At 44.2% G+C, this 19,267-nt stretch overlaps 2 protein-coding genes across 3 annotated transcripts in view; one reads left to right on the plus strand and one right to left on the minus strand.

Annotated features, from left to right (window-relative positions):
- Positions 1 to 6,827, plus strand: part of LOC127002180 (leukocyte antigen CD37-like) — a 76,920-nt gene extending 70,093 nt beyond the window's left edge. The window contains exon 2 of the mRNA XM_050867865.1: positions 2,844 to 6,827. The gene's annotated coding sequence lies outside the window, so the exon portion shown is untranslated. The remainder of the gene's footprint in view (positions 1 to 2,843) is intronic.
- The window catches only part of LOC127002181 (pseudouridine-5'-phosphate glycosidase-like), a 51,346-nt gene that overhangs the window by 31,325 nt on the left and 754 nt on the right, over positions 1 to 19,267 (minus strand). The window contains exons 2-10 of one of the 2 annotated variants that reach the window (XM_050867866.1): positions 19,106 to 19,187; positions 18,515 to 18,677; positions 17,989 to 18,126; positions 17,337 to 17,565; positions 16,796 to 17,011; positions 15,633 to 15,740; positions 15,359 to 15,440; positions 15,013 to 15,073; positions 13,367 to 13,426 (exon numbers count right to left, since the gene is read on the minus strand). In XM_050867866.1, coding sequence (XP_050723823.1) covers positions 13,367 to 13,426; positions 15,013 to 15,073; positions 15,359 to 15,440; positions 15,633 to 15,740; positions 16,796 to 17,011; positions 17,337 to 17,565; positions 17,989 to 18,126; positions 18,515 to 18,677; positions 19,106 to 19,176 — 1,128 coding nt within the window. In that variant the 5' untranslated portion in view covers positions 19,177 to 19,187. Of the gene's footprint in view, positions 1 to 13,366; positions 13,427 to 14,066; positions 14,814 to 15,012; positions 15,074 to 15,358; positions 15,441 to 15,632; positions 15,741 to 16,795; positions 17,012 to 17,336; positions 17,566 to 17,988; positions 18,127 to 18,514; positions 18,678 to 19,105; positions 19,188 to 19,267 lie in introns of those variants that run through there. The other variant, XM_050867867.1, reaches the window with a different exon arrangement.

The following is a 19,267-nucleotide window of genomic DNA, read 5'->3' on the forward strand; positions in this document are numbered from 1 at the left end:
CTCTCCTCCTCCTCCTCCTCTTCCTCATCCCCACCACGACTTCGCCCTACCCACTGCCCCCTCCTCCTCCTCCTCCTTCTCCTCCTCCCCCCAATAGGACCCCCCCCCTAAGACGCGTGGGGGGGTGGGGGGGCAGCGTTCCCAGGATCCCTTCAGGTTGTGGAAGGGAATTATTCTGAGCCACAACCTCACGCCCCCCCACCCCCTCCCTCCCCCCCACCCCCTCCCTCCCCCCCTGCCCCCTCCCTCCCTCCCCCCGTGCTTGTATTTTGGTCCACTACACGCTCAGGTGGTCTCTCTCTCTCTCTCTCTCTCTCTCTCTCTCTCTCTCTCTCTCTCTCTCTCTCTCTCTCTCTCTCTCACACTTACCTAACGTCGAGCCACACACACGGTGACTATAAATACGTTTACCTCTATACGTGTATGTGTGTGAAGGGGGGAGGGGGGCAGGTGGGGGGGAGGGGGAGTGGGAAGGGGAGGAAAGAGGGGGGAATGTGTAGGGGGGAGAGAAGAGGGGAGATATGTGTGGTGGGGGGGGAGGATGTAGGTGGGGGTACAGACGGGCAGATATAGACGCAGAGAAAGGACATAAACTTAAGAATAAATAAATAAATAAAATAAAAAGAACGAGTGTCCTAAACCTACTTATGCTTCCTCCTGTAAACAATAAACGGCGTGGAAACCTCATCTTTGCATCGGGTAGAGAAAGAGGGAGATAGATAGATAGATAGAGGGAGAGGGAGTCAAAACCAGGCCTATTCTTCACAAGGCATATCTTTTCGTACTCACTCTTCGCCCGGTCCATCGCTGCGCCCTCCGGAACTCACTCACCTGTCCAAAACAAAAACACACACTCAGGTTAGTCAGTCAGCAAGGCACAGGAATAGAAAATAGACAGAATATAAATAGACCAACCGAACATCGTGACATACATTTAAACAGGAGTACAGGTTAGGGTTTAAATAACTCTGCATAAAATAACAAGTGGATACCTTTCTAATCCCTCACCAAGTCTAATGCGGTTACTGTATCAAAAAGTAAAGGAAAAGGAGAATAAAATGGACACTATAAAAACATTGTGACATAAAGCATTAAAAGGAGAAAAAACGACATTTACCAAACAGTTTCCCTTGCCCTTCCCTTCCCTTCCTTTGCTTCCCATTCCTTCCTTTTTCTTTCCCATCCCTTCCTATCCCATCTCATCCCTTCACATCCCATCTCATCCCTTCCCTTACCATCCCTTTACTTCCCTTCCCTTCTCATTCCTTCCCTTACTTTCCAATAATTTTCCATCTCTTCCCTTCCCTTCGTTTCCTTTCCCTTCCTATCCCTTCCCATTCCATCCCTTTCCTTCCCATCCCATACCTTCTCTATCCTTCCCTTTCTTTCCAATAATTTTCCATCTCTTCCCTTCCCTTCCTTTCTTTTCCCTTCCTATCCCTTCCCATCCCATCCCCTCCTATCCCATCCTTTCCCTTTACTTTCCAACCCATCTCTACCCCATCCCTTCCCTTCCTTTCCTTTCCCTTCCCATCCCATCCCCTCCCCTTCCCTTTACTTTCCAACCCATCTCTACCCCATCCCTTCCCATACCATCCCTTCCTTTCCCATCCCATCCCTTTCCATCCTTTGCCATCAAATCTCTTCTCTTCCCATCCCTTCCTTTCCCATCCAATGCATTACCTTCCTATCCATTATCATCCCTTCCCTTTCCATCCCATCCCTTCCCATGCCATCCCTTTCCTTCTCTTCCTCTTCCACTCATGCGATTCCCTTAGGTTTTCACTCCATTTAGGTCCATCTTTTCATATTGTCTCGTTTCGTTCGTGTCGTGGTTTGCGTCTCGGGGCGGAAAAGCACTTACCTGGCTGTCCTTAACTTTTGGCAATTACAGGTGAAAGCAAGGAGGGTGATTCTGTCCTTGTTGTGGCTGCTTATTGTTGTTGTTGTTGGTGGTGGTGGTAATTTTTTTTTTTTTTTATTTCTATCCTAACTTATATTTTTTTACTTGCTCTTTTACAGCATTTTTTTCCTCGGTGTGTCCTGTGTCTATCTATCTGTTTATCTATCTATCTATCTATCTATGTATCTATCTATCTATCTCTTAAACACACACTCATGCACACAAATTTTCCCTTACCCATCTCTCTCTCTCTCTCTCTCTCTCTCTCTCTCTCTCTCTCTCTCTCTCTCTCTCTCTCTCTCTCTCTCTCTCTCTCTCTCTCTCTCTCTCTCTCTCTCTCTCTCTCTCTCTCTCTCTCTCTCTCTCTCTCTCTCTCTCTCTCTCTCTCTCTCTCTCTCTCTCTCTCTCTCTCTCTCTCTCTCTCTCTCTCTCTCTCTCTCTCGCCGCGGTAGTCATGGCAGCGAGAATCATGTAGCAGATTAAATGTCAACAGCGGGCGAGGAGAGCAATGATGGTGGTGGTGGTGGTGGTGGTGGTGGTGGTGATTGTGGTGGTGGGGGGGGTGATGGAAGGGAAGAGTATGGTGAGGGGTGATTTTAGTGGTGATGGTGTCATATGGTGATGCTGAGTGTGATGGTGAGGTGAAAAATGGTGATGGGTGATGGTGGTGGAGATGCCCTTCAACTCCCTTCAACTCCCTTCACTTTCCTCTTATTCCCTTCCCTTCCTTTCCATTACTTTCCCTTCCCCACATTCCACTCCTCCTCTTCCCTTCCTTTCCATACATACATACATAGTACATACTCTATCAAATTATCCTATGCACCACTAAAACCATACCCTGTGTCTCTATATTGGTTGTGCTTGTGGGAATAAGATGAAGGACTGACAGCACGTGCCTTTGTATTCGTTTCTACAGTGTTTTCTCTTTCTTCCACAGGTCGGACGTGACACCCCCGCCGAGGAAGAGGAAAAGAAATCAACAATCCCCGGGGAAGAATGAAAGGAGAGGAGGAGAGGAGCCACACCAACTGGGGAAAACGAGAAGGGGAGAGCCACACCCATGGGAGGAAGGGAAGGAGAGAACCACATCCCGGGAGAGGAAGGAGAGAGTCACATCCCCGCGGAGGAAGAATGGAAGGAAGTCACGTCCGTCAGGAAGGAAGGAAGGGGACCGACGCGTTCATAAGAGACATAAGGCCAAAGGTTCATATTCTTTAAACGTATGAAGCCCCCATTACGACTGTTTCCAAGTCCACAGAGAAAATTGAATGGGTTTTCATTGGTAATTTTTCCGTTCAGGGCGTAGAGGTCGTGTAGAACTATCCCTACGATCACAAAACAGTCCATGGAAATCCCAGCAACTACTACTATGAGAGGCTTTTCAAACAGGCGAACTGAGGCGCCGATACGTGTAGGAATACGGGCTAAAGCCACACCACGCCGGAGGGGAGGAGGGAGCAGCTTCACGATAATGGGCCGCAGAGGATGAAAGCGTCACATCCCAGCGGACCGGATCTTGTTCCACCCAAAGAAAAGAGAGATGAAGAAGGATGGGAGCCGTGGGAGGGGAGGGAAGAGCGGATTGAGGGGACAGAGGAAATAGAGGGATGTGAGGGCAGACAGCAGGCAGGCAAGCAGGCAGTTAAGCGGTTCGCGACATCGACAAAGCACGAAGGCCCCAGCAACACCCGGCCTGCCCTGCGGTGCCCAGAGAACAGCAGCCCTGCGGCGCGCCACCCTGCCCGCCACCTTCGTCAGGACTGCGTCGGTGTGACCGCTCCGTATCGCCGGCGTTGGTGCGGTCTCACGTGACAGCCCTGCGTCGTGCACCTTGGATCACACTGACGTCACTCTGTGTTATTAGCAAGTATTGATGACAAGTCCACACCTGTAATTAAGCGCCTCATACCGTAGCGAGCCTAGTGTATACCTTTCCACTCCGTAGCCACACGCAGATTCGTAGCGGGAGGGAGGGAGTAGCAGCATCAACTCACGAACGCCACCTTCTCACTGGACAATACTACCAGACATCGACCCAAAGGGTAATATTATGATACGCTTTACAGTAGCTGTGACCTGTGCTCGGGTGACTCGGCCGACAAGAAACACACAGCAGACACGCCGCCCCGCCCACGCCGCCGCCGCCGCCCCGCACCCCGGCGCGCCCCGCCCTAGGAACCTTCACCTGCAGCACCGCCTCCGCCCTGCCACTGTACCCGCGCCCCCGGGGCGGCCGGGCGGGCGGCGGTGGCGGCCGCGGCGGGGTCGGCCCCAAACTCTTGACTCCACGCCTAAATTCCCGCCCCGCCGGACCCCGACCACACGCCCCGACCACTGCATGACGGGCCGTGATGGCCAAACACTGCGGTGCTCAACGAAACGTGTGTCTGCCGTCGAGGGTCGTCGTGGTGGCCGCCGCCGCGCCAGGCTGCGTGCATCTATTCCGCCACTGTTATAACGTTGTCTATGATAGTAACGATATCACTGTAATTACTAGCATGATGTATATGAGGAAGACCTAATGTTTGTACAAATAGGAATGTTCTTTTTTATCATAATACTTTCTTAAGTACCTGTGTTCCTTTTTTATTGTACATATAATACCGAAGTGTTTCCAGTAACGTGAGAGCGGCCTCGGGGGCGGCGGGAAGGGGGCGCCGCCGCTGTGGGCTCCGGCAGCACGACAGCCGCAGCGGTGGTGCCCCCAGCCCCCGCCGCCCCCGGGTGGAGGCGAGGCCGGCAGCTACTTCCCAGCCCCCAAACCACCACCACCCCACCTCCTGACGCAGGGGTGGGCGTTGCCGGCACTCGGTATCAGTGCACGGCCTCCCGCGGCCGCCAGACTAGCTCCTTATTTTTCCATGTGACCATTGTGTAGGATGGTGCGAGATGAGCTTTTTTTCATTCCTATATATATCTTTTTGAATATATCTAGTTTACACGTACATGCATACACACGCATACTCATGGTCTCTGTACACACTCATCTGTCCGTTCCCGCGTGGACACGTCACCCGCTACGCATCGCCACCACATAACTCTCGCAGCGGTACTGTTTGTTTCCTGAGGTATCTGTCTTATACTCATTTATACACTGAATGATGATAACAGTAACGATAATGATAGTGTTGATTTCCTCTTCCTGAGTCCGCCAAACTGACCATCTTCACCTTCCCCCGACCACACATCTTCACACACTCACTTTCTGGTCCCCTTCTCTCTTCCAGAACCATTAGAGATAGCGAGCCTGCCCCGACACTTCCTCCAATACGGACACTTGTATCCCCCCACGTACACTTTCCCCCAGGTGTTTCCTCCCAGCTTTACCTGTTCTGTCACACCTGTCCCCAGCCACACCTGTCAGGCTATCTATGGGATGATGCGGGTACCTCCGATTACAGGAGGAGATTTACCATTAGTGTAGCGCCAAGAGGCTAATCTCGCGTGTACGCTTCGTGCCGCGTGAGTCCCTGGGGCCCGCGCGAGGCTGGCGGCCACTTCGGAACAAGTCACGACCCAGGAAAGTAATGATAATGATAAGGTGGAACAGCAATTAAGGGACCATTAAGATTAAGTCTTGACACGTATTCGAAGTTTGCAGCGAAAAAAATTGGGTTTGCATGCTACACCACTTAGAGACAAAATTATAAAAATACAATACTAGCTTTAAAACAGGAAATACTCCATGTTAACTTTCAGCATGCCAGTCTCCATAATGCTTATAAATTCCAAGTCTGTGTGGACTGAGCGCCACGCACGCCCCGCTGCCTCCCGCGGCCCCGGCCAGCCTCCGCGATGCCTCCCGGAGCCTTGCGGCGTCGTCCCCGGAGACTCACGCGCAGTGTAACAGTGCCTGGTTACCCTCGTGGCCGTCTAAGTTACCACGTGTTAATGTTACAGTCCTCTCCTCGTCTCTGTTGTGGGCGGCGCCCCCGCCAGCGTGACCTGTGTACAGTCCAGCCCTTGATTGTTTCCAGCCCTGCAGGGCGCGCCCGGCGGCCCGGCCTACACGCCCTGTGTTGTGCGCCGCAGCACGTGACTCACTCGATTATCCACCGACAGCCTCAAACGGAACACACTTCATCCACCCTGACACGGCACGACAAACAGCGAGGCGACGCAAGGATGACGCCAGCAATGAACGCCCAATCAGTAGCTCTGACTTACGTTCAGCAGTATTACGTACACAGTATTAGCTACAGGTTTATTTTACGTCGGAAAACAAAAACAATAGAACACAACCCATCACACCCATCAACGAGGAGCTCCGAAAATAAACAGAATTTAAAACATTCAAGTACGATGCAAAACGAGTCATTGGACTGTTTCTAAGCGGCAGCAGCGGACGTCACCACACACTGCTCTGCTGCTGTAACGAACTATACACGACGCGCCCAAGTGCGTTCCGTGACTATGTTTCCCAAAATGTGTTATTAGAGGTCAGAAATTTAGAGGAATTTAGGTGTTAACCATTAGCTTAAAAATTTGTCTTGCCGTCCATCTTCCCGACCAGTTTCCGGATCTTGCCCCGACACCCTTCCCCCGACACGAGCTGCTCGGCCCCGCGGCGAGGCGGCCCCGTTCGTTGTAGTGTTAATTAAGAGAGTGCTGCGGAGCGAATGGGACCCGCGGCCACGCCAGCCATCTTGTAAATAATGCCGAAAATAATACACGCATAATATTTCAAAGAGAGTATAAGACTTTTCATCGGGACGTGACGTTGTGATGAACTTAAACTGGAAATGTCGCTTTTGAGATTAAGAAAATGAAAACATGAGCAAGCAACCTAATCTTAACACTTCCAGCCACGCAGAAGTAAACTGAAGTGCGTTACAATGACAGTATTCACACCATAGTTTATTTACAGCGTACTCAACTCACACTGAAAATATCGCTCTTGAGACTGAGAATGAAAAATGAATACAACCTAATTTTCATACTTCCAACCATGTATAATTAAAGTTAAATGCGTTACAATGACAGTATTCACATCATGGTTTCTTTATAGCGTACTCAACTCTCACTGAAAATATCGCTCTTGAGACTGAGAATGAAAAATGAATACAACCTAATTTTCACACTTCCAACCATGTATACTTAAAGTTAAATGCGTTACAATGACAGTATTCACATCATAGTTTCTTTATAGCGTACTCAACTCACACTGAAAATATCGCTTTGAGACTGAGAAAGAAAAATTAATACAACCTGATTTTCATACTTCCAACCATGTATAATTAAAGTTAAATGCGTTACAATGACAGTATTCACACCATAGTTTCTTTATAGCGTACTCAACTCACACTGAAAATATCGCTTTGAGACTGAGAATGAAAAATTAATACAACCTGATTTTCACACTTCCAGCCATGTATACTTAAAGTCAAATGCCGACAGTATTCACACCATAGCTTCCTTACAGTGTACTCGTATATATATTAACATCCATCGATTTACCAAGGCTCACTAAATCCACCGTGGGCCCCGATCTTCAGTGTACATACCTTTTTATCACGCTACTAACTGGTATAAGGACGAGAATGTCACTATATTTTCAGTACCTCGAGTGACCCCGGCCCCGCCCCCTCGCAAGCAGGCCTCGGGTGGGCGTGGTGGGCAGCCTTCCTCCCTCACCACCGCCCGTCACACGTGTAGCGCAAAATGTACTACTATAATTCCAGCAGTCACGTCACTTGTATAGTTGCTTCGATACATACGATATTGCCTACTCGGTGCCACGTTCTCCAAATAATGATGTATATTGTAACCACACACACACACACACACACACACACACACACTCTTGTATATAGTCTGTCCTTGTAATATTCGTTTGTCAAGGCTACCAAATACCACTGAACACACACACACACACACACACACACACACACACACACACACACACTATTGTACCGAGGTAGACACAGCGGACACTACACGTGAGGCTCCTCCACTCGTAAAGAAATAAAGAAGTAATAATAATAATAATAATAATAATAATAATAATAATAATAATAATAATAATAATAATAATAATAATAATAATAAATAAAGAGAAGCCATAACTCATTTCCACTGACGGGAATAAACGTCACATATCAAGTGGACATTGTTTTCATAACCGTTTTCATTTCCCTCTATAGTTGTTTTGTTTGTTTGTTTGTTCGTTTGTTTGTATTTGTTGAGAGTATCTGTGGTAGTCCCAGGCTCACACACACACACACACACACACACACACACACACACAGAATAACAATCCCCAACCACCATCACCAGTAGCTCACACACACACACACACACACACACACACACACGGAATAACAACCACTATCCCCACTTAATACCACACACACACACACACACACACACACACACACACCTCGTACTATTCTGTGTTAGTTGATGCGTCACCATCCCATTCTGGCCATTCGTGTCATGTTGTTACCTTCACAGCTTGTTATATGCGCTAAATATATAATGACTTAATGACCGCCTACATTTTTTATTACCCTTGAACCTTCTTCCTATCTGAGTCCCCCCTACGAGCTGTCATGTCTCTATGGGGCTATTATGATTGGGGTTGAGTGTGTGGTAGTTGTAGTAGTGGTGGTAGTAGTGGTACCGTAGTAGTAGTAGTAGTAGTAGTAGTGGTAGTAGCTAATAATACCACTAGAAACAATACCCAAAGAAGAAGAAGAAGAACGAGAACAACAACAACAACAACAACAACAATAATAATAATAATAATAATAATAATAATAATAATAATAATAATAATAAACACCAACACGCCCAACACCACAGGAACCACCAAAACAACACCACTGCATTCCCCCCATCCCCTCCCCCCCACCTCCAACCCGTCCTCAAACTGCACCACTAATGCCACCACCTTCGCTTCTTCCTCCTTCCCCCTCTCCTACCCTTCCCCCTCACGTGTAATCGAGCAGAAGACTCTCTTGGCTGTATTTTGTGTCCCCCGCCAAGCTGCCTTTGTTCCCGGTAAAATGCTGCTGTTGTGGCTGGCTGCATTTTAGCTTCGTGTGGGAAGGTGTTGGTGTGAACCCTTCTCTCTCTCCCCTCAAGAATCGGTTTACATGTTATATTTTATTTGGTTCTGGGTGTAGTGAAGATAGAGTATGTAGTGGAGATGCAATATTTAGACAGATAGATGCATTCATAGCTAAAAAGATTGTAGATAAAGAGGAAGAGAAGGTATTAAACTGATAAGAAGATAGATATAAAGTGAAACATTTGCATATCTAGATGGATCGTCAAAATAAAGGGCGAAGGTAGAGAAAGTGATAAGCTGATAAAAAGGTAAAGTGATAGGGAAAAAAATAGGTAACGGATGAATAGCCTAATAATGTCAGCGTTTGGAATGAAGAGGTTCAATATAAGCAGATATTATGCACTCATAGCTATAGATAGATCGTTAGGTATATAAAATGATGAAGAAGGAGAGTGGAAAGATGATAAATTAATAAAAAGATGAATATAAAGTGATCCCTTAAGAAAAAAGATAAGGTAAAGAATGAATAGTTATGTAAATGACTGAATACTTCTTTGAATAATATTTTGAATACTACTTTGAATACTACTGAATAACCTACTACCTTTGACCACTACTTCTCGACAAAAAAAAACAAGAAAACAGGTAAGGAGCAAAGTCGAAGGTGCACAGATCGCAACACACCAGCAGAAAGCACAACACCCAGCAGAAGGAGACCATTGAATCACCTCCAGCAGAAGCAACAGGAGCAGAAAGGAAGGTGTGAGGCAGCCACGCCCTTAGCTCTATCCCCGGAGTTCTGATCATCAATGCACACTTCATAGTAGGCTAAATGGACATTCTAAGCTCTAAGTGGCGAGTTGGAACGCTATTTGCTTATAAGACATATCTATCACCAAAAAATATATATAAATAAATAAATAAAAGGTAAGTTAGATAGTAATGACGAAATGAAAGAATGAAAAGGGAAGGAAAGAAACAAAGAAAATTTGAAAACCTACACCCTGAGACGTCATCTGGTCTGGAGACGAAAGGGCCGAGATAATGAAGGTCGGGCACGCAGACGGTTCAAAGTTGAACGGAGGCTGGATCTAAAAAGAGGCAGAGACGCGCCGCGCCTCACTCCCCTCCTCCCCCCAACACATATACAAAAAAATAAATATTTTAGTTCAGCTGCTGGTCACAAACATAAGCCTATGCAACAATATCAGCCTTGAAGACAGAGCTGTCGATTTATTCTAAATGGCCATGTGTTGCAAAATTGCCTCATGCATAATTTGGTGTTCTGGACACGCTTCTGTACGGCCTGCAGCGGCCGGTGCCGACACCCCGGCTCGGGCCCCACCAAAATGTTGGACGCCACGAGAGCCCCGAGGCGGCGCGTGTTTTGCACGTATTCCTCAACTTTCCTGGTAATTAGGAAACTTGAGCAATGTCTTGGCGAGGAGAGGAGGAGGATGAAAAAATAGAGTAATGGTGGAAACGAAGAAGAGGAGAGGGAGAACTGAGCTCGGGAAACTGATACTTTGCCACGTTACAATAATAGGTAACTTGGTGTGTGTGTGTGTGTGTGTGTGTGTGTTAAGGTATCCTTCCTGCCCTGAACACCTGTCGGAGAAATCAGTTAACCTTCTCTTGTCACGAATTTCTCTTAGACGGTTTACCATCCTGAAGGTATCCTTGAAAACACTATGAGGCTATAAAAAAAGTTTTGTATATATCCTCCGTGCATGTAATGCAGTCAGCAGATTTTGCCGTGACGGTATTCACATACAAGATATCCAAAATTTATTATTATGTCTTGACTTGTTGCGTGCTGAGCCGTTCTGATCACCACAGGCTCATGGGGGGGGTGGACAGCGATCACTCCGGCCCATCACTGTCTTAATTCCAAACTTTTCGCCGACGTGAGAACAGAGGAAGGACATTTGCTGGCGTGCAGTCGGGGAGGGCCAGGCCGCGGGGGGGTATGGACAGTTTTTTTTGAGGCGTGACTGAATTGTGGTCAGGAAAGGGAGTGGGGGACCTAGCCCTTTGAAATACTGGCGGGGTCACAATGGGGGCGGAGACAAGGATTATCAGTGATGTATTGGCGACATGGGCGCCGCCGAGGAATTATGTTGCTCAGGAACTTTACACGGAGCAGCCGAGTAAAAGTAATTAACGCTTTTGTAATGACAGAGGGCGAAAACAAAACACCCACACCCACATAACCCAAAACGAGTGTCTGGCAACGAGCTCCCTGGACGCCATTTTTAAACTACACCGCTTGACCTCACTCCCTCCTACCCAACGTTTAGAGATAAAATTGGTAGTGTTTAAATCCCAGCAGCTAGTATTTAAACCAGGAGCGTTGGGTAAGAGACACTGAGCATATAAGCGGTAAAGATGCAATAACGTATAGCCTAATTCCCCTTCTCCCCGACTCTGGCCATATCATACAGCGGCAGAGCATATCATAATCACCCAGCCCTTAACAGCTTAACTACCTAATTGATTGATGATTTATGGTTGCAAAAGTACACGACAAAGGAGGAGGAGGACGTCACCCCAGCCCCAAGCGAATACATAATGGGATTTGCAGTAATATAAGAAACGTGTCCAATATCCTTGTCACTTATTTGCATTGAAGGAAATAATAAGAGGAATATGATAAAAGAAAGAAGGAAATTAAAAGAAAAAAGTGCATGCAACCAGTAAACTTCCATGCACTTTACTTAGTCTTCATGGTTTCTGTTATCATATTCCGGGTCTTATCTCCTTAACTACCTTTATCAAAACAGGGAAATCAATTAAATGTATGTGTGTGTACCTTTTTAAGAAGTCAGTATAGGGCTTCCAACACCCTGGATTGTGTTGGCGTGCGGGGGAAAAGGATGACGTAAGCCTTTCCAACGGCACCTAATAATTTGTATCAGTTTTAAATTCCTAAATCTCCTTATATCTTGCTTTCCCTATCGCTTTGCTTTGATATTACTGCTATTCTGTTTATCATATTTTACGTATTCAAGATAAACTTCCCCAAAATGGCCGTAGGAGAGAGGTTTATATAGTTTTACATAGGAGAGAAATTTACATAGATTTACATAGATTTTCAGACCACAGAGACCCTATTCTCAAAGCTATATAGGTGGTCTGTCCTCAAACTTAAGTGAAATTACATTGAACCTAAGAGAGAGAGAGAGAGAGAGAGAGAGAGAGAGAGAGAGAGAGAGAGCAATACACCTATACACCAATGCAGTTTTTAACCGAATTATAAACATACCAATAATGAACAGACTCAACAAAGCCTAATATATTTCTCCTTCCCAACTCCATGGCACCTCAATCACGGAACATAGAGGGAAAAACGAGGTCATTTAAATCAATCCCGAGTTGTACTGTTAGCGGCGCGTCCCTCATTACAAACTTCAGCGCCAAATCAGATTACTGCGAGAACTTTGGCGGAAATTTATACAATCAACACGGGAAACACAAGCTAGTTCATTCGTATTGACAGGGGGGGTAGGGGGGTGAGGTGTGTGTGTGTGTGTGTGTGTATGTGTTTGTTTCTCGTGTATCTTTCTCTTTCCCCTCCTTCTCTTCCTTGTCTTTCTAATACCTCCTCCTCTTCTTTCTTCTCTTCCTTCTCCTCCTCATTTTCATTCCCTTCCGGCCTCTTCCTCCTTTTCATTCTCCTCTTCCTCTCCTCCTCCTTTTCTTCCTCTTCCTCCTCTTTTTCCTCTTCTTTCTCCTCCTTCGATCTTCTCCTCCTCCTCGATCTTCCTTCTCCTATTCTTTCTCCTCCTCCTCCTTTTCATTCTCCTCGATCTTCTTCCTCTTCCTATTCCTTCTCCTCTTCTTCCTCTTCTTTTCCCTCCTCCTCCCCTTCCTCCTTCTCTTCTTCCTCTCTCATGCCTTCTCTCCATCCTTCACATACACGTTCAATACTTGTCCCACATCTCTCTCTCTCTCTCTCTCTCTCTCTCTCTCTCTCTCTCTCTCTCTCTCTCTCTTCAGGAACATGTGAGAGAATAAACTCCTTTTCAGAATCATAAACGTGACAGTAAACTTCAAAATACATGGAAAGTTTAGAAATACGTCCCCTTAAGTGCCTTGTAACTGTCTATCTAACTCTAACTTAATCTCTGTATACTGACAGGCCAATAATTAACTTTTTTTCTGATCGGTTCCCGGATGAAAAAGGAATGCCGGCCCCTGTGTGTGTGTGTGTGTGTGTGTGTGCCAGTAAAGAGGGAGAGCATGATGGTAATGATGATTTGGCAGGATACTAATTATGCTTATGGTCAAAACTTGTTAGGTAATGATTGGTGAAGGACATTAAACAGGAAGCGAGAAGAATAGTCACTCCTGTCTCATAGCTTATCACTGGTAGAGAAATAACAGACACCCCTTTCAGACATGTAGAAAATCAGCCCAACTATTTCGCCTATCAGTCCAGCACCTACCTCAATTTTTGGCTCCGTGACCGTCGTAAGAAAGTCCACAATGCATCCGCCCACCACCACCTGCAGACATCACCAGCCGGTCACCAAACAGCCTTGTACTAAACGCGTGGCAGCCCAGCAAGGGACATTAAACTCACGTGGAAAGGTTACTCAAGGTTCTATATTTGATGCTCTTAGGTGATCTCTACCAAATAATCTATGGAGCATCTTCAGTTATCAACAGATCAATTCAAATTCTGAATCTTTTAAATATTTCATGAGTTTTCAAGCAGTAATATACAGGAATAGCCAAAACTTTACATTATATACAGTTTTAATCAGTACTTATAATACAGTTATAAGAAAGTGTCTATGCAATGAAAACAAGAGGTAGTAGTAACACATGCTGAATATTGATATCACATTTTGTATTCATCAATAGACAAAACTGGACACATCAAGCATTGAGCTCCCATACACTTCAAGCAGAATATGTTTCAAAAGCAATGAGTATGAGATGTATACAGATTATTCACACACATCTTTCAAGAAATCCCAAAAAACAAGTAAAAATATAAAGCTGTATATATATATATATATATATATATATATATATATATATATATATATATATATATATATATATATATATATATATATATATATATATATATATATATATATATATATATATATATATATATATACATATACACACAGGACACGGCCACAGACACTCAAAAAGTTCAAGGCTCCCAGACACCTCAGTAAACGTTAGCAACACATTCAGGTCAGTAAGAAGCTTCATTCATTCCCTGGTATGAATGGCCATGATGGGTGAAGTGCAACAGTACAGGAATGGTTACCCAACAACTTTAATAATACACAGTTATTTGGATTAGTTTTTACAGGCAAAACTTGTACCATTCACTACTTATAGAAACATCTTACATGTTAATTTTTTTAAAGTTATGTTCTGTTAGAATACTGTGTTAAAGAACACTGACCTTTTTTAATATATATTATTTTTTTAGGCCATGCTATTAGTAATTATTAGCAAGTATTCTGTTAAGCAAGACCAGGGGAGGGAGACCTCAGGTTCCTGAACCTTTATAATTAAAAACAAGCTGTAACTCTCTAGGTTAGGTGTTATCAACTAGAATCCAAGTTACTTTCATTTTTTTTCACATTGTATTAGTTTTAACAAGTTAGAAGCTTTATATCATGTACACTTAAAAAAGAGTGTATAATCTGCTTTGTTCAAATATCTTTAAATGTGAAGTTTGTATAATACAACACTGTGGTCCAGTACTGTGGTTAGCACACTCAGGTCACAATTAAGTGGGTGGCCCATCACTATGTTCCCTGGGAAACAGATGCTGGGTGGGCAAGATGAAGAGAGTGTGGTCCATTTCACTGAGCACCCTCCTCCTGATTCCAGCTTTTCTTGGGTATAGATATCTCAACCCTGACCAGTGTGAGAAAGATGATGGCAATGTTAGTGGTGATGATGAGAGCTGCAATGTCTTCTCATCTTTAACTATGTACTTCATAACCATACAAAGAGCGGCTTGTTGCCCTGACAGGGGAAGAGTCTGACCACAAGTACCACGTTACAGAGGTTCACCCTTTGACAGTACAATTCAGCCAACACCCTTGGTACATACAGGCCTGCTGCTGTCTTCACTCCCTGTGACCGGTTTGCTTTCCATGCTTGCAGGAACAGATCTGAAAAATAAAGTTTCTAATAATAAAAAAAATATAGTCCCTCAAAAGAAAAATCATTTAACTGATGCATCATTTTAGTTAACCTTTTAACTCTTTTTTATAAGAGCAGTGATTTGCAGGCTTTTTTCCATTATTGTTTTCTTTTTGTTGCCTTGAGCTGTTTACTGTGAAAAAAAAGTCAGGCATATGGTGGCTATAAGGTCATGAAAATTAAAAGGTTGACAATTTCTTAGATGCCTGAAAGGAGACATTTATAATTATGACGGATGAGCCCTGGCACAGTACCTGAAGGCTGGATTAGACAACTTGGCATGCTCTACAGCAATCTCAGCTCCAACCTTGGCATTATTTTTGATGAGGGCGATATCTGGATTTGTTAAGAAAAATACTAGAAGAAAGTGAGAGCCTAAAATCAATAAAATAATAACATAATGAGGGGAAATTAGCAAACTTTTTTTCTACACTCTCTTTTTGTTGCCCTTGAGTCGCTTCCTGTACTGCAAAAAAAATTGGTTAATATATTTCAAAAGGTTTGCAAGGGGACTTATTCAAAGGATACTGGACTGAAGACTGTGGCCGGCGGTGATCTCCGAGACTCTGCGCAGTATGAAAGGCGTCACATCCCTGCCACACACATCTTCTGCCTCAGCCTCCTTAACTGCCTCCTCTGCCAAGTGAATAAGTAAAGTAAGCAAAGTTGTGGCATATAATAAAGTGCTATGTGGCCTCAGTGCTCATCCCCATGTCAGGAAAACTACTAAATAATGATCACTAAGGTATTTAGAAACAATTATCATATTTAATACTAGTAAGTGCGTTGTTTATGTACTTCCGAAATTGACCTCTCTTTCGGGCACTCCTCTGTACTCTTTTTAGGACCAGTAAGTAGCGGGCTTTTTTTTCATTATTGTTTTCTGTTTTTTTATGCCCTTGAACTGTCTCCTTTGCTGTAAAATAAAATAAAAAATAAACTGGGTATCTGTCTATCCAATCTACTGTCTGCCCTTTGAAGCTCTCACAGGGATGGATATGGAAAAAATCTTCATTTGATCCACTCCAAACACTCCATCCTGTCACCCCACTCCTCTACCTCCACCAACCTAGCTTTTCTGGTGTACAAAAAATCTTTGCTGTTATATTCAAAAGCAAATCATCTACCTTGCTCCTGCACACTCCCTTTATTCTCTTAATGTGACAAAATGCCTTAACCTGTCCACTGCGATTGGCATGGATTTGGCTTTCACTGGCAGCCTGGTAACAAATAGTCCCAGGTCTTTTTCTGCCTCTGTGGTGGATAGTGGAGTGTTTCCCATGTCGTATTGGTATGCTGGATTTCCCCTCCCAAGGTGCATGACTTTACAGTTTTCTTAATTGAATTGTAGCAGCCACTTTATGTTCCATTCCTGAAGCTTGGTGATGTCTTCTTGTAGGAAATTCACAATCAAGGGGTTAATGTGTTTCATCTGACAATCAAATCAGAGCACAGTCTACTTTTCCAATTGAACAAGACAAAATAGCAACCAAAACAAATTATATATCGACATGCTTATATGAATAATGATACCTATATGCTAACTATTTTAGCTGGAATTGTCTGAAACTATGAGGATGCTTGCAAGATGGCTATTTTCTATTTAGTCAATGACCTGCTCTGTGATTAGTGAGAATTACATCAGGATAATAACAAGCAAATCTACAAAACTGCCTTCATTTGACTCTTACCAATGGCTTCCTTTATGAGGTGACCCTCGGCTTCATGTTCCTCAGGGATGGGCACAGCAATCAACATGCCAGAGTCCAAATCAAGTTCAGCTCTCTTCAGCATCATCATCGCTGCCAGGGCCGGAGACTCCACGTGACAGGGAGCCATGAAGCCGCTGTCCCTCGTAAAGAAATCTGGAAACATTGCATCCGAGCCCATCACAGACACACAGACACCTGAAATGATATGTTAATTTACCCTCTATTGTACAGACTGACCCTCCACCCCACACACATACATACACACACACATGAATGGCGAAAGAGATAGACCAATTAGGATACAATTTAAGGCACAGAGCGAAGCAGAACAGGCCCTGGCAGGAGCTTGGAAGCTAGCGGGAGAAGACACCAAAATGATGTGGCTGAGAAAAGATCTGAATGAACAAGAAAGAGACAAATTGAATGAACTTTGAGGTGAGGTTCGTGATTTAAATGAGAAGAGATCGGAAGAAGAGATGAAACTTAAAATCACTATGTGTCTTAACCCCGTATTTCTTACCCTGAGTCTCTAAATACTCTAACGTCCTCCCCACATCCAGAATACTCTTCACCCCGGCGGACACAACCGTGACTGGTGTGCGGCCCAGCTCGGTGAGGTCGGCGGAGATATCCATTGTGCTCTCTGCCCCGCGGTGGACGCCCCCGATGCCGCCCGTCACAAAGATCGGGATGCCCACCTTGTGCGCCACCACCATCGTCCCCGACACGGTTGTTCCTCCACTCAGACCCTGCAAAGGATGTGACGGAATGGCGGCTAAAAGTTGACGAGTTCTGATTTTTTAGCTAACTAAAAGCTATCTTGAAATACATGCGCCTTTTATTTATCTACTTCTCTTCCTATTTTATTTTACTTTTCATTTTTAGACTTAACATGTGTCTGCCTAATGCTAATAAAAGTGCTGTAAGGGAGGGTAGAATTGATTTTTAAGTAGTATCTGCTAGATAAAATACATATGTTCATTTTTTTACTCACATATTTTCACTATTTATTTATTTATCTATTTATTTATTTTCTACACTTAACATCTGACTGCCTAATGCCAATAAAATAAGGAACATCTAATGGTTATCTAAATTGTGTGAGACCATTCCTTGCATATTTCTATATATGTACATAATGACATTCTATTAGCTGGGATATTGAAACCAACCTTGGCTAACACATAAGGGAAATCTCTCCGTGAGGTTTTAACACAATTGTCTTTTGTTGCTAAATCACGAAGCTGATCATGTGAAAGACCAGCATGGATTTGCCCCTCCAGGATGGCCACCGTGGCAGGAACAGCTCCCTGAAAAATAAAAAACATACATAGCAAACAAAATACGTACTTCTTGAGCCCCAAAATAGTCAGTTCATAAATTCAACAACTTATACATAGCAAGAAGTTCATGTTACACCTGTTTCTTGATGATTTCCTCCACCTCCAAAGCCCCAAAATAGTCAGTTCATAAATTAAACAACTTATACATAGATAGAAATTAATGTTACACCTGTTTCTTGATGATTTCCTCCACCTCCAAAGCCCCAAAATATTCAGTTCATAAATTAAACAACTTATACATAGATAGAAATTAATGTTACACCTGTTTCTTGATGATTTCCTCCACCTCAAAAGCCCCAAAATAGTCAGTTCATAAATTCAACAACTTATACATAGCTAGAAATTAATGTTACACCTGTTTCTTGATGATTTCCTCCACCTCCAAAGCTGTTTCCAGGTTCTGAGGGAAAGGCATGCCGTGAGTTATGATGGTGGACTCTAAGGCAACTACTGGGTGCTGCGCAGATAGGGCTTCTTCCACCAAGGGACTCAGGACGACTCTTGGGGCATGGTGACAGCTAGAGGGAAACACACTTGCAATAGACTGACAGAGGTGGACATTGCTGAACAGACTGAACCTCCTCCTCCTCCTCCTACAGACATACACACACATAAAAAAAAAAAATTAGAAGAAATGCAACTACGTACTAATAATGGAAGCGAGAAAAATGAGAAAAAATCATCACTCATGCAATCCATTTCATAATATATATATCAACGCATTTGTGATCAGTTTATGCATCATCTATTTTGGGGGGTTTATAATCATGACAAAAATTTGGCCCATCGCTGCTACACGGTAAAGTCACAAATCTGGCCCATCGCTGCTACATGGTAAAGCCACAAATTTGGCCCGTCATTGCTACCAGGTTAAATGAGCACAAAACTAACGCAATTTAAACAAGGACAAGACCAGCAATAAAAAAAGAACATGCATATTTCTGACCCTCGGTGAAGAGCAAACTGGAGCCCTTGCAGCCGTGACTTGTGAGCAGCTCGCCTCAGAAGAGAAAACATCGTGACCAGCCCTGAAAATAAATAGACAATGAGTAAACATGAAAAGTATTACTACATGTTACGGGTAATATATAAGGTTAGGTTAGGTAAG

Source organism: Eriocheir sinensis, chromosome 22, assembly GCF_024679095.1.
Source record: "Eriocheir sinensis breed Jianghai 21 chromosome 22, ASM2467909v1, whole genome shotgun sequence".
NCBI lineage: Eukaryota > Metazoa > Arthropoda > Malacostraca > Decapoda > Varunidae > Eriocheir > Eriocheir sinensis.